The 14,658-nt window shown below is 47.2% G+C and overlaps 1 protein-coding gene across 2 annotated transcripts in view; it reads right to left on the bottom strand.

The window, feature by feature from the left end:
• Positions 1-13,689, bottom strand: part of DMTF1 (cyclin D binding myb like transcription factor 1) — a 95,863-nt gene extending 82,174 nt beyond the window's left edge. Inside the window, exons 1-4 of one of the 2 annotated variants that reach the window (XM_075345234.1) lie at positions 13,617-13,689; positions 7,967-8,085; positions 4,726-4,820; positions 2,945-3,059 (exon numbers count right to left, since the gene is read on the bottom strand). In XM_075345234.1, the coding sequence (XP_075201349.1) occupies positions 2,945-3,059; positions 4,726-4,820; positions 7,967-8,078 (322 nt within the window). In that variant the 5' untranslated portion in view covers positions 8,079-8,085; positions 13,617-13,689. Of the gene's footprint in view, positions 1-2,944; positions 3,060-4,725; positions 4,821-7,966; positions 8,086-13,411; positions 13,496-13,616 lie in introns of those variants that run through there. The other variant, XM_075345233.1, reaches the window with a different exon arrangement.
• Positions 13,690-14,658: the final 969 nt, after the last annotated feature.

The following is a 14,658-nucleotide window of genomic DNA, read 5'->3' as shown; positions in this document are numbered from 1 at the left end:
CCCAAAAAGAAAAAAAAATGACATGGGCTTCGCCATATTTTTGTATGCTAGCCGGGTACAGCAGGCAGGTACGGGCTGCCCCCAACCCCCAGCTGCCTATTTGTACCCGGCTGGGAACCAAAAATATAGAGAAGCCCTTTTTTTTTAATTATTTCATGAATTTCATGAAATAATTAAAAAAAAAAAAAAATGACGTGAGCTTCGCCTAATTTTTGAGTCCAGCCGGGTACAACTAGGCAGCTGGGGATTGGAATCCACAGTGCAGGGTGCCCAAGCTTTCTGGGCACCCCCACTGCGAATTGCAGTCCGCAGCTACCCCAGAAAATGGCGCTTTCATAGAAGCGCCATCTTCTGGCGCTGTATCCAACTCTTCTAGCTGCCCTGGTGACGGGTGGCTAGCTAGGTAATAATGGAGTTAGGGCTAGCTGTATATTATCAGCTGGCCCTAAGCCCGAAATTCATGGTGTCACACCAATATTAGACATGGCCACCATGAATTTCTAGTAATGATAAAAAAAAAAAAAAACACAACACACAGAAAAATATTTTTATTAGAAATAAAAACACAACACAATTAGTGACTCCATCTTTATTGAAATAAAGAACCCCCCTCCGCAGTAATCCTTGGTCAAGGTCCCGCGCCGTCCAATCCGGATCCAATATCATCTGATCGGTTTGCTGGAAGGCAAAGCGATCAGATGATGTGTCAGGACCAAGTGCCTGAATCCCATCACACATCAGCTGATTGTATAAAAGCCGGTTATACAATCAGCTGATGCATCGGTGCAAAAAAAAAAAAAAAAAAAAAAAAATAATACTCACTTATGTGCTGTGCTGATTACCGGCAGCTCCTGCAGCGATCGATTGGACAGGAGTCTGATCCCGTCCGATCGCTGCAGCAGCTGCCGGTAATCAGCTGATGAAGTCCCCTGACGGCAGGATCAGCTGATAGCCGGCCGGGGGCGAAAAAGCCGGCGAGACTACGATCAGCTGATGCGTCAGGTGACTGCATCAGGTGATCCACCGCCAGGTCCTGCAAGCAAGGTCCTGCCCCGGGGAGACTGCACACAGCCAGAGCGGCGGTACCGAGACAGGAGCTGGGAGCGGGCATGGCACCGGGACCCTGCAGACAGGTGAGTATATATGACATTTTTTTTTTTTCTACTGTTCACTTTTGTTTTCGCCGCTGCCCCCACCTCCCGCCCAGACATGGCGCCGCACGGAGCTGACATGCACAGGACGGGAGGTGGACGCAGCGGTGACGGTACCGGGAGGATTCATGCTTCTGTGTTTACCAACAGAAGGAATCCTCTTCCTGTACACGTCACTATACTGCCCACCCATTGCGTTTATAGCTGCGTTTTTAGTCATAGAAACGCGGCTATATGCGTTTTTCATTGCGTTGTTGAACATCTCATTGAACTCAATGGGTGAAAAACGCAGTGAAAAACGCAGAAATAATTGACATGCTGCATTTTTGTGGTCACCACAAAAACGCAGCTACAAAAAAACGCTGTGTGAGGACAGCACTTCTGAAAACCCATAGACATTGCTGGGGAAGCAATGTCACTGCGTTTTCAGCACAAAAACGCGGTAAAAAACGCCGCTAAAAACGCGGCAAAAACGCCTAGTGCGCAGAAGGACTTACTCCTAGCCTCCCTACGTTCCTTGCATGTCCCAGCCCCCCTAATCCTTCATTGACCCCTACAATCTCACTGTCTCTATCTGCTTTATCTCCTTATTTTCTCCACTACCCTCCCTCCCCCCATATCTTAGTTTAAAAGCTTCTCCATCGGTCTGACCATTTTCTCTACCAGTGCAGCTGCACCCTCCCCATTAAAGTGCAGCCCGTCCCTATCATAGAGCCTGTAGCCGACTGAGAAGTCGGCACAGTTCTCCATGAACCCGAACCCTTCCTTCTTGCACCAATTTCGAAGCCACGTATTTATCTCCCTAAGCTCCCGCTGTCTATCTAGTGACGCTCGTTGCACCGGTAGTATTTCTGAAAACCCCACCATGGAGGTCCTGGCCTTCAGCTTCTCTCCTAGTTCCCTGTAATCATTTTTAAGGCCCTTCCACCTCCCTCTAACTTTGTCATTAGTACCAATGTGCACCATGATCGCTGGGTTTTCCCCAGCCCCACCCAGCAATCTGTCTATCCGATCTGCAATATGCCGAACCGAAGCAGCCAGCAGACAACACACTATTCAGAATTCACGGTCTCGGCGACAGATGACCCTGTCTGTCCGCCTAATTATAGAGTCCTCTACCACAACATCTGTCTTGCCTCTGCTGCACTCCTATTTCCCTGCTTCCTACAGCAGTCGTTTTCCTGGTTGCTAGAAGCAACGCCCTGCTGTAGTGATCCTGGTCCTGGGCCTGCATTCCTAATATCAGCCAAACAGGCATATTTACTAGATTGTACCAGATCAGGGCTAGGCTCCCTGATACTTTTCTTCTAACGGTTACCCAGCTACCTACCTCTGGGTCCTGACCTTCCCCACCTCCATCCTCCTCCATAGCACTGGCCCTACTGCCATGTACAGTTCCGGGCAGTTCTAGAAACTTCTTGATAGTGCTCACAGTTACAGAAGGTTCTCAAAGTCTATACTCAGCACTGAATATTTTGGGAATATTCTTAAAAATTGATACATTTCAAAATGTCATTGGGCTGACCACAAAAGTAAAGTTTATGGGAAATAATAACCTTTATCTATTAATTTTAGGCTCAAAGAATTAGGAAAACACGCAACACCTGGCAACAAAAAAAATATATGTAAAATTGTTACGTAGTGAATTATTGATGTTATGATCAGTATTTTCTTCCTTTGGTTTTTATTACTGGCATTACCGACGCCAGGTAACAATAAAGCATTTTACATCCAGATCACGTTCTTCAGGTTTATAATGCCATGGTGATTTAACACCAAAACCTAAGATTTACCTCTGTTGGTGAGGGAATCTTTGTCTTCTTTGCTGGTGAACCAGGCACGACTGACGGCTGACACCTCATCATTGCCTGCAGGAGAGATGTCAGCAAGCTGCTCGTTCTGAAGAATCTAGAAAAAGAAAAAAAGAACAAAAGAATAAGAGTAAAGAACAAGGAGAACACTTTCACCAAGACATCAGGATCATGGAACATAGATATCAAGAGAGATGGAACACAAACATGTTGGCCGACTACTACTGCCGTTAAAAGCGTGACAACCCTGACTATAACTATTACAGAGCATCCAACAAGAGAAAAATCCCCCCCAACAATTAAAACTTAGAAGAGAGCAAAAATTGTGTAAGAAGACTTGTTTTTTGAATGAAATAAATATATTACGTGCCATCGCTTCTTCAGAAGTTCTCATCCTTGATATTTGACTTTAAAACCTTTAATAAAACATTTCTCATTTGTGAAAAAAATGTGACGTATTGAAATTGTTTTTACTTCAGATCTGAAATCAGCACCTTTCATTTAGGTCAGCAGAATTTTCTTTTTCAAATGTAGACCAGTGTAATAAATATTAATACTAGTATTTTACAAGATTAGAATCAGGTAGAGGTAACACGGAGAAGACAATGTCAACATTTGTCCCTTACTGGCATAGGATATCACAGTTCATCCTACGTCAGGTCCATATGTACGTAGCGAGCTCAAAATCGTAGCCCAGCCCATACGGGGCAAACACTACCTGTATTGCACAGCCTGCATCTACCAGTAAGAGCAACGAATGGAGCGAACGCCAATTACTGATGTTTAGCCATTTAAATGCCATAGACAGTCAACCACCACAGCACTTAAATAGAAGGATTTTTGTGTACTCACCGAAAAATCTCTTTCTCCGAGTCTTCATTGGGGGGGACACAGGACCGTAGGAATCGTCTACCCATGGATGCCCAGCTCCCCCAGTGGTTCAGAGAACCCCTGGGGGAGCTGGGCATCCATGGGTAGACAATTCCTACGATCCTATGTCCCTCAATAAAACGAGAGAGAAAGTGCAATTGCCAGTACATATGTATGCTATTTGTCCCCTCCACCCCTGTACAGGGTCCAGGGTACCGATGGGTTGCTATGATAGCCAGGGTCTTGCTAAAGCCCCACTGGCTGTCATCTTAGCCATCCTATGAAGCCTCATAGTAGAACATTGGATTCAAATCACCTAGGAGTAGAGATGAGAAAACCCAAGGTCCAGTGTTCAGATCGAACAGAGACTTTACAAAAAAAAAACAGAGTTTGGGGGCTTTACGTATGCTGACCACTTGCAAGAGCATCACTGTACCCAAATTGTGTACGATCGGTGCTCAGCCCAGTGTGAGCCACTTGGCAGTGTTTTAACAGCTCGCACTGGGGGTAACATCAGAGTTTTTGGAGCACAATAGCAGACTGTGTGGATGACGTACGACGTGCCATCCACACAAAGCTAGAAGGAGAATCGCGATCGCAAGAAGATAGGAGGCGCCTGACTCAAGACCAGTGACACCCACCGGACCAGACCGGACTGTGCCCTTGGTGAGTAAAATAAAGGTCTTCTTTACGTTCTACACAGCGGCCTGGGCTCTTATATACAGCATTCTAGAATACTGTATATAAGGACTCACTGGTGGTGGCCGAAGCTTATAAGGAACAAATCTGGCGAAAGGTTCCCTTTAAGTAATAACAGAAGGAGAACAGAAGAAGGTACTGATAATAAAAGATTCTGCAATGAAAATAGAATTCCAGACCTGAGTTTCTTTTACCTGAATTTGCGTTATGGAGTCTTCCGTAATGTCATCTTCTGTTACCTCTGTAGTAGCAGTCATGGTCACCTCAAAGCTCTGGTCCTGTTCTGATACTGAATGAAAATAAGCACAAAACACTCCATAAAACCAATAACCCAAGCTTAGGGCAGGTGCAGACTGACGTATTTTCAGTCCGAGTGCAATCCAATAAAACATCGGATCACAGTTGAACCAATGTTAGTCCAGGGGTCCGCTCACACGTCAATTTTTTTCCTTGGACAGCGTCTGTCTGAGGAAAAAAAAATGGCTTCATGTCCATGTTTGATCTGATATTTGGATTGTACTCGGCATTGGAAGCCAATGAGTATGTGGAAAACATCGGGCTGCGCTGGGAGGACATCTGAGTGCAGTCTGATTTCCATGCACTGACAGAATGGAGAAGATGGAGACATTTTCTGCTCCTCACAGCGTGCTCCGATTCTATCATCCGAGACACTGATCACACTATGCTGACTGATACGCTGCTTGGAGTGTCACTTGTACAATCAGCCCGATTGTCTTGGATGACCCCATCTATGGCTGTCTGCACAAGCCCTTACAATCACACTACGAGGATAGACAGAGATAAAGACATTTTCCTATAATGACATTGCTAAAACCGAAGTGCTCAATAAGAGATAAAATGACAGATATGGTAAGGAATATCAATATAAGTGGAAAATGGTGGTACAGTGGAGTCACATCCAAGCTGACCTCCACTGATACACGATTCCTCACCCAGTCTGTACATGTATGACCAGCCTCAGGGTATGTTCACATGTAGCACACAGGCGGTGTATTCTGAGCACAGAAAGCCACAGTGTTACAGTAACATCTAAGTGGATACAAATTCTCTAAAGTTCCTCTGTACATTGTAGGAGAGAATTAACCTGCAGTATGGGTTTTCCATCCACATCATGTCATTTCCTGCTGTGGATTTTCACTGCAAATTTCACCAAGAAATATCCACATAAAATACAGATTATTCCACTATGTGTGGACATACCCTACGTGTACACAGCAAGCACCAAGTTTGCCATCTTGGCAGAAAATTATAAGCTAGGGCAACATTTTTATTTTTGCCACATTTACCAATCTAATGCTATTAAAGAGGTATTCCCATCTCCGATATCCTACCACACTACATATTAGGTGTAATAATAACAGCAAATCCCTCCAATTAGAAATGTAGCATAGTTTTCCTGATATAGCCATATCTCTTACCTCATGTGCAGGGCATTACAGCTCAGGTATCCATGGCTACAACCACAAGAAATAATTATCAGAGGATGTATCCATGGCTACCTAAGCTAATATGCCCTGCTCATGAGGTAAGAGACATAGCTAATCAGGAGAACTGTACTACATTTCTAATTGGAGGTATTTGCTAATATTCTTATTATCACGCCTACTACATATTATGATAGGTTCTTGGAGATGGGAATAATCCTTTAAGCTTAGTTTCAGGGGTGTGGCAATTGTGTTGTTTGAAGGGAATGTGGAGAAAATGGCATGAGAGGTTATTCTGGTTAGGAACCATGGCCAGAGGAAAATTACAGCCTACCTCCTCTCTGTAGCTGAACACATTAGTGGCACTGGAACCTCAGTAATCCTCCATAAAGGTGCCCTAGTATTTGCTTGGCTGCACCAGCACTTCTGTGTGATGAAGCTTCTAAAGCCAATCTCAGAATATGGTGGGAGTGGGATAGAGGATCTTCATGTCTGCAGTAAGGGCTGTTTCACACGTCTGTGCAATTCGCTCCAATGTCGGATCACAATGCACGGCCTCGCTGCACGTCCCAAGCGGGACACCTTCATAGATACATATGAAGCATTGCGATCAGACATTGGACCGAACTGCACGGACTTGTGAAAGAGCCCTTAGAGAGAGTCCATTAGGGCAAAATTATATTACATACAAATTAGCTGTGTGGTGCACCATGGGCGGTCCAGAGCACCATCTGTTGTGAATACATTTGGACTAGGTTCCAGTTTGGGGCTCCCTCTTGTGGTCAGTGCTGGTAGTGAAGTTTGCTTGCTGAATAGAAACCAGACACCTGGGGATGATTGGCAATCAGGTTCTTCTGACTCGGCCTATATAACTGAGTAGCGTTCTCTTGTTCCTGGCTGGTGCTCAAGTTGTCTCCTGTGTGCTATGGACATTCTGAAGCCAGCCCTTCCTTTTGTGTCTACCAGAACTCCTTTCAGCTAAGTTTGTTCCTCGTACCTCTGCTGGTGGTTTCCACCTTCTGGCTGTTTTTCTGTTTAGGTACTAAGGCTTATTCCTATTTTGCCTGTGTGGAGTTCTGGGTGGAGTTGGATCATTCCCTGCTGGGAATGTTTGTGTACCTTGCTCCATATTCTGTTATGTATTTTGTTTTGTCATGCTTGGTACTAATTTCAGTCCCTCCACTATATTAGTGTTTTGTTTGGATCCCAGTAACACCAGAGTACTGATATAGTGGGGGAGAGTCTGTGTGGGTTCAGTATTTTTCCATATCAGGAGTGTTGGTTCTTTTACCAGGGTATTGCACGGCTGCAGACAGTGCTCTTTTCTGTCCTTTCCTATTTAGATAGTTTGGGCCTCCTCTTTGCTGAATCTGTTTTCTACCTGTGTATTGTGTTTTTCCTACATCACCGTAATCTTTATGTGGGGGAGCTATCTATATCTTTGGGAACTGCTCCGAGGCAGATTAGCTTGTCCTGTATTTCTCTCTGTAGGAATAAATTAGTTCTCCGGCTGTGTCGACGCGACCATCGTAGGCACGTCCCACGGCTACTTCTAGTTGTGTGTTAGTGGTAGGTCTGGATTTCACTGAGATTCCAACTACTCTGGTACATTCTGGGTTTCCTAGTTTTGTCCTTTTTTTCTGATCCTCCTCGGTCACTGAATCATAACAACCATCCCTCTGTCAATCTGGCTGCACAGTTCTTTCACTGATTGACAGCAGTGGCTTCACGGGGGCCATAGTGATCCAGACTGCACGCAACGCACTTAATTCACATATTAGGTCACAGACCATTTTCTTGAGAAGAAAAGACGGATTTTAAAGCTGAAGGGAAAGCAGTCCTACATGGAGATGGACTTACTTTATGATGTAATTTTGCACTGATGGACTGTCTTTCTTAGAATACACTGTGCTTTCCCTTAATGAAATGCTTTGTTATATTCTATCCGGCAGCAATTATTATAATAGAGGTAAAAAGGAAATCCTAGTACCATTCTGAGGACAATGGAGGATTAAATTTCCATCCAGGTCCTGGGTGAGTGTGAGGGCGCTCCTGGTGCTTTGTACTTTCACTGTTCCAGACTCGTCTTCAGCTGTGCTCATACTCAACCTGTGGGAAAACACAGGGCAGACCGTGATGTCACCTAATGCACATGTAACGTCATACACCAGCATAATGACCATTGTGAAGTAGATGGCCATGTAATAGAAGCCAGCTCCTGGGATTTATGCCCATACATTAACCCTTTACTTATTTCAAGCTCATCAATATTTATCAAATGTCTAATCTCATAGGCAAACCTTAAAGGGGCACCTGCCATGCTGTTCCAGAGATATGAGCTTTTTAATTTGCTGCTAATTTTTACAAGGGTGTGTGGCTGATTGTCTGGGGCGCGTCTATGATAGGTGAGGTTTACTTATCAATGCAACAATGAAAATGCAGCCACAAAACCACGTATAAGGGCTCATTCAGACGACCGGTCTGTTTGTCCTGGTCAATTCCTGTTTTTTTGCGGACTTCCTGACAAGACCATCTCTTCAATGTCTATTGTGTAGGATCGGATGGCACACTGAAGCACTTCCGAATGTATCCAATCCTACAAAAAACACATTGGAGTCTGTTCCGTTATTATGGAACATGTCCTATTCTGTTCCGTAATAACGGACCGTGACACAATACAACAATACAAGTCAATGGGTCCGCAAAATCCTCGGAAGCACTTCCGTGTGACTTCCGTTGGGTGCCCAGGCAGTCTGTGTCCCGCTCTCGCGCCAGCCCCGTGGCTGCCCCCGCTGCAGCGCGTCCGCATCTGCCCCCGCTGCAGCGCGTCCGCATCTGCCCCCGCTGCAGCGCGTCCGCATCTGCCCCCGCTGCAGCGCGTCCGCATCTGCCCCCGCTGCAGCGCGTCCGCATCTGCCCCCGCTGCAATGTGCGAGCAGCCGTGAGGATGATGAGAAGGAGGTTAGTAAAGTTCGTTACCTGCTGTGATGAAGACACTCCTGATGTCAGCGCTTGTTACTGACTTCCATGCCCGCCGTGTTCTCACATCACCTTTCGCGGGCGGCCCGAGACTATGACTAGCGTTGAGCTCATGGGCCGCTCGCGATACTTTGCTTGTGAAAACAGCGGTCATTGAACTCAGTGACAAGCACTGAGGTCAGGAGTGCAGCGGCTTCCATCACCGCAGGTAATATACCTCGCTAACCTCCTGAAGTCAGCACTCGTCATGCCCTACAGTGACCTGGGCTGACGTCATGATGTTAGCTCAGGTTACCGCACTACTCTCCCAGCCAATGTGGAACATTCTGTTCTTTACTGACTGGGACAGTGAGTATGGATTGTCGTGGGACTCCTTATTGGATTACGCCAGACCCGGATTTGTGTTTTTCTTTCCAATAAATTGGTGAAAGAGGGAATGTGTTGGGTAGTGCTTTTTCGAATAAAAATTTGTTTGCCGTCAATTTTTTTTTTAATTATTATTACTGACTGGGTAAGTGATGTCGGGTATCGGATAGACGCCGTGACATCACTAACCTCTGGGCTTGATGCCAGGTAACATTACACAGCTGGTATCAACCCCATATATTACCCCGTTTGCCACCGCACCAGGGCATTTGGGATGAGCCGGGTAAAGTCCCGGGACTGTCGCATCTAATGGATGCGACAATTTTGGCCAGCTGCTGGATGATATTTTTAGGCTGGGGGGGGGGCTCCCAATGACGTGGGTCTCCCCAGCCTGAGAATACCAGCCACCAGCTGTGAGGCTTTATCTTGACTGGTATCAAAATTGGTGTGGGGGGGGGGAACCGCACGCTTTTTTTTTTTAATCATTTATTTATTGTACGATCTAGACATGCCCACTGGAGGCTGTAATTGGTTGCAGTCAGACAGCTGTCACTCAGTGTGGGGGCGCGTCTGACTGTAACCAATCACAGAGTGCGAAGAGTGAATATGTATGAGCTTAATGAGCAGTCGGCTCGGAAAGTACAAAGAGCTGCCTCGGGAGCAGTGTGACAGCCGCCCGGTGATCGGTGAGTATTTAGCACTTGCTCCTACCCCTTTGCCCCAGATTCTGTTCCCCATAGACTTTATATGGGGACCACCATCTGGCCAGACACCCTGGACTGCATGCAATTCTCCCTGCGTTTTTTTTTTTTTTTTTTTAAATTTTAATGTTATGGTGAAGAATCAACAAGTGGGGCACAATTGTGAAGTTGAACGAAATGTATTGCTTATTTTAAACTTTTTTAAAAATAATAAACTGAAAAGTGGGGTGTGCAATATTATTCGTCCCCTTTACTTTCAGTGCAGCAAACTCACTCCAGAAGTTCATTGAGGATCTCTGAATGATCCAATGTTGTCCTAAATGACTGATGATGATAAATATAAGCCACCTGTGTGTAATCAAGTCTCCGGATAAATGCACCTGCTCTGTGATAGTCTCAGTGTTCTGTTTAAAGCGCAGATAGCATCATGAAGACCAAGGAACACAACAGGCAGGTCCGAGATACTGTTGTGGAGAAGTTTAAAGCCGGATTTGGTTACAAAAAGATTTCTAAAACTTTAAACATTCCAAGGAGCACGCTGAAAGCGATCATATTGAAATGAAATTAAAGGACTATCATACCACTGCAAATCTACCAATACCCGGCCGTCCATGCAAACTTTCATCTCAAACAAGGAGAAGACTGGTCAGAGATGCAGCCAAGAGGCCCATGATCACTCTGGATGAACTGCAGAGATCTACAGCTGAGGTGGGAGAGTCTGTCCATAGGACAACAATCAATCGTACACTGCACAAATCTGGCCTTTATGGAAGAGTGGCAAGAAGAAAGCCATTTCTCAACGATATCCTTAAAAAGTGTTGTTTACAGTTTGCCACATACCACCTGGGAGACACCAAACATGTGGAAGAAGGTGCTCTGGTCAGATGAAACCATAATCGACCTTTTTGGGCACAATGCCAAACGATATGTTTGGCGTAAAAGCAACACAGCTCATCACCCTGAACACACCATCCCCACTGTCAAACATGGTGGTGGCAGCATGATGGTTTGGGCTTTTCTTCAGCAGGGACAGGGAAGATGGTTAAAATTGATAGGAAGATGGATGGAGCCAAAAACAGGACTATTCTTGAAGAAAACCATACCCCAAGCAACTTGCAGCTGTAATGGCAGCAAAAGGTGGCGCTACAAAGTATTACTTAAAGGGGATGAATAATATTGCACGCCCCACTTTTCAGTTATTTATTTTTTTATAAAAGTTTAAAATAAGCAATAAATTTCGTTCAACTTCACAATTGTGTCCCACTTGTTGTTGATTCTTCACCATAACATTAACATTTTTATCTTAATGTTTGAAGCCTGAAATGTGGGAAAAGGTTGAAAAATTCAAGGGGACCGAATACTTTCACAAGGCACTGTACATGCACAAGTCTGCTCCATAAAACGGACCTGACTAGGTCATGATGCAAATTATTATTATTTTTTTTATACACTTTCATGGGCACTGGCACATTGGTTATTATTGAATCAGTGTATGTCCATGGAGCACATGGTCCGAAAGTACGGCCGAGTTTTGTGTTTTCTCAGAGCAGTCACATCCACAAACTGCAGAGGTACTACCCAGTGCTCTGATATTGCAGACGGCTGCAGGAGCTGTCACCACCAGAAATGCCGTGTTCCTGCAAATATAGAGGTAACCGGCAAGCAAATAGTGTTGACGCCTTGTACAGATGGCTCACTAGACATGCAATGAAGTGTTAAAGGGAATCTGTCAGCAGGTTTTTGCTATATAAACTCAAGCCAGCATGCTGCAAGGATTGATAGAAAATTCAGGGTTGCCTGTCTTGTCACAGTCCAATCTGTTGTTTATTTATGTTAGTTTAAGCAGCAGGACCCTTATCACTGCTCAGATGCGCAAGGCATTCTGGCATACCCCCTCCTCTGACACTTCACTGTCGATGTACAATCCCTATAGAGTGTGGTGTGGACTGATACAACTCTCTCAGCTGTGCTACGTGGCTAAATCTAAAAGTTCTGATTGTACCAAAATGGCTGCACCCAGTAATCCAAGTGATACATAGTTGGATTCAGAGTCTGTTTGACTACATCATGCTGCTTTCAGATAAGGTAGAAAAAAACCTGCTGACAGATTATCTGTAATCCCGTGTAACCATTGACCCCAAGTCATGAAGCAGAGGACTGATAACGTCACTACTCATTATACTGTAAGGGTACCGTCGCAGTAAACGACGTACCAGCGATTCCGACCACGATACGACCTGGTCAGGATTGCTGGTGCGTCGCTACATGGTCACTGGTGAGCTGTCAATCAGGCAGATCTCACCAGTGACCAGTGACTCTGCGCTTGGTAACCAGGGTAAATAACAGGTAACTAAGCAAAGCGCTTTGATTGGTTACCCGATATTTACCCTGGTTACCAGCGTACATCGCTTAGTGCTGGCTCCCTGCACACGTAGCCAGGGTACACATCGGGTTACTAAGCAAAGCGCTTTGCTTAGTTACCTGATATTTACCCTGGCTACGTGTGCAGGGAGCCAGCACTAAGCGATATACGCTGGTAACCAGGGTAAATATCGGGTAACCAATCAAAGCGCTTTGCTTAGTTACCTGATATTTACCCTTACGATCAGCGATTTCACAGCAGGGGTCAGGTCGCTGCTTAGTGTCACACACAGCGAGATCGCTGATGAGGTCACTGGTACGTCACAAAATCTGTAACTCAGCAGCGATCTCGCTATGTGAGAAGTACCCCTAAGTGTGGCTGTAATCAGGCCACAGCACTATGATTGCTAGCCATATACATTAGATATTGTGGGGAAAACCTGCCAAACATCTGTTGTGTTGATGTGTATAGGGGGGGGTCCCAACTCCTCCTTCCCCGCAGCAGAGATGTCAGGGAAGCGAGGGCCCAGGGTACAGGGGAAGCGGGGACACGGGAAGCGAGGGCCCGGGGACACGGGAAGCGAGGGCCCGGGGACACGGGAAGCGAGGGCCCGGGGACACGGGAAGCGAGGGCCCGGGGACACGGGAAGCGAGGGCCCGGGGACACGGGAAGCGAGGGCCCGGGCACATGGCACCACAACCTTCTCCTGACATTCCTTTCTCAGGACTCTTGTTTTGTTCCTGTTATGGCAGTTAGAGATTGAAGAACTAATTGCCAGCTAGGTGATACCATTTGGGGGGGGGGGAAGGGGGGGTGTACTCACATATTGACCAATCTCAGGTCACAGTGCCAGATTTGGCAGAGCACAAGGAGAATGGTAACACCCAGTTGCCAATTTCCCAATACATTTCCAGGAGGAATAACAGAGGCCAGTAAGAGAGGATTGTCCGGGCCGTTACAGCAGGTCAGTACTAGCTGTTGGCCAGCACCACAGTGTTCGGGCTGTGTACACACTACGTGCACGCACCATCCCCTCACTCCCCCCCCATGGCAGGGAGCAGCTTTCATTTCTCATGGCCACATATCCAATGACAGGTACAATGAGGGCACAGGTGTGCCAGGAGCTGCCAGCTGTCGGGCACAGCACATGCGGCTCACTGCCCGCACTGTGCCCGGACTCGCTCACTGCTGGCTCGGATCACTGCTGTCATAGGGCCGGGCCTCGTACTCACTTCCTGTTTTCAGTCCGGGCACTTGGCGAGCAGGATGGAGGCTCCGAGATACCAGGATGCAGGAACACATACAAGCGGGGAGACGCTGCGCACGTGACCGCGCAGGAAGGGGCGGGGCTTACTCCCATGTAACTCTATGGAGGAGCGGGGACTGCGGCGAAGTAATGTTTGCTAATGAGGAGGCTGTGTGATCAGTGGGGTGTACAGCCCGTGTGATCAGTGAGGGACCGTGGGGTGTACAGCCCGTGTGATCAGTGAGGGACCGTGGGGTGTACAGCCCGTGTGATCAGTGAGGGACCGTGGGGTGTACAGCCCGTGTGATCAGTGAGGGACCGTGGGGTGTACAGCCCGTGTGATCAGTGGGGGGCCGTGGGGTGTACAGCCCGTGTGATCAGTGAGGGACCGTGGGGTGTACAGCCCGTGTGATCAGTGAGGGACCGTGGGGTGTACAGCCCGTGTAACCAATGGGAGACCGTGGGGTATAAAGCCTGTGATCAGTGGGGGACCGTGGGGTGTACAGCCCGTGTATTCAGTGGAGGACAGTGGGGTGTACAGCCCGTGTGATCAGTGGAGGACAGTGGGGTGTACAGCCCGTGTGATCAGTGAGGGACCGTGGGGTGTACAGCCCGTGTAACCAATGGGAGACCATGGGGTATAAAGCCTGTGATCAGTGGGGGACCGTGGGGTGTACAGCCCGTGTATTCAGTGGAGGACAGTGGGGTGTACAGCCCGTGTGATCAGTGGGGGACCGTGGGGTGTACAGCCCGTGTGATCAGTGGGGGACCGTGGGGTGTACAGCCCGTGTGATCAGTGGGGGACCGTGGGGTGTACAGCCCGTGTGATCAGTGGGGGACCGTGGGGTGTACAGCCCGTGTATTCAGTGGAGGACAGTGGGGTGTACAGCCCGTGTGATCAGTGGGGGACCGTGGGGTGTACAGCCCGTGTGATCAGTGGGGGACCGTGGGGTGTACAGCCCGTGTGATCAGTGGGGGACCGTGGGGTGTACAGCCCGTGTGATCAGTGGGGGGCCGTGGGGTGTACA

The sequence above is a fragment of the Anomaloglossus baeobatrachus genome, chromosome 4, assembly GCF_048569485.1.
Source record: "Anomaloglossus baeobatrachus isolate aAnoBae1 chromosome 4, aAnoBae1.hap1, whole genome shotgun sequence".
Classification (NCBI taxonomy): Eukaryota; Metazoa; Chordata; class Amphibia; order Anura; family Aromobatidae; genus Anomaloglossus; species Anomaloglossus baeobatrachus.
This window is presented reverse-complemented; position numbering and strand designations above follow the sequence as displayed.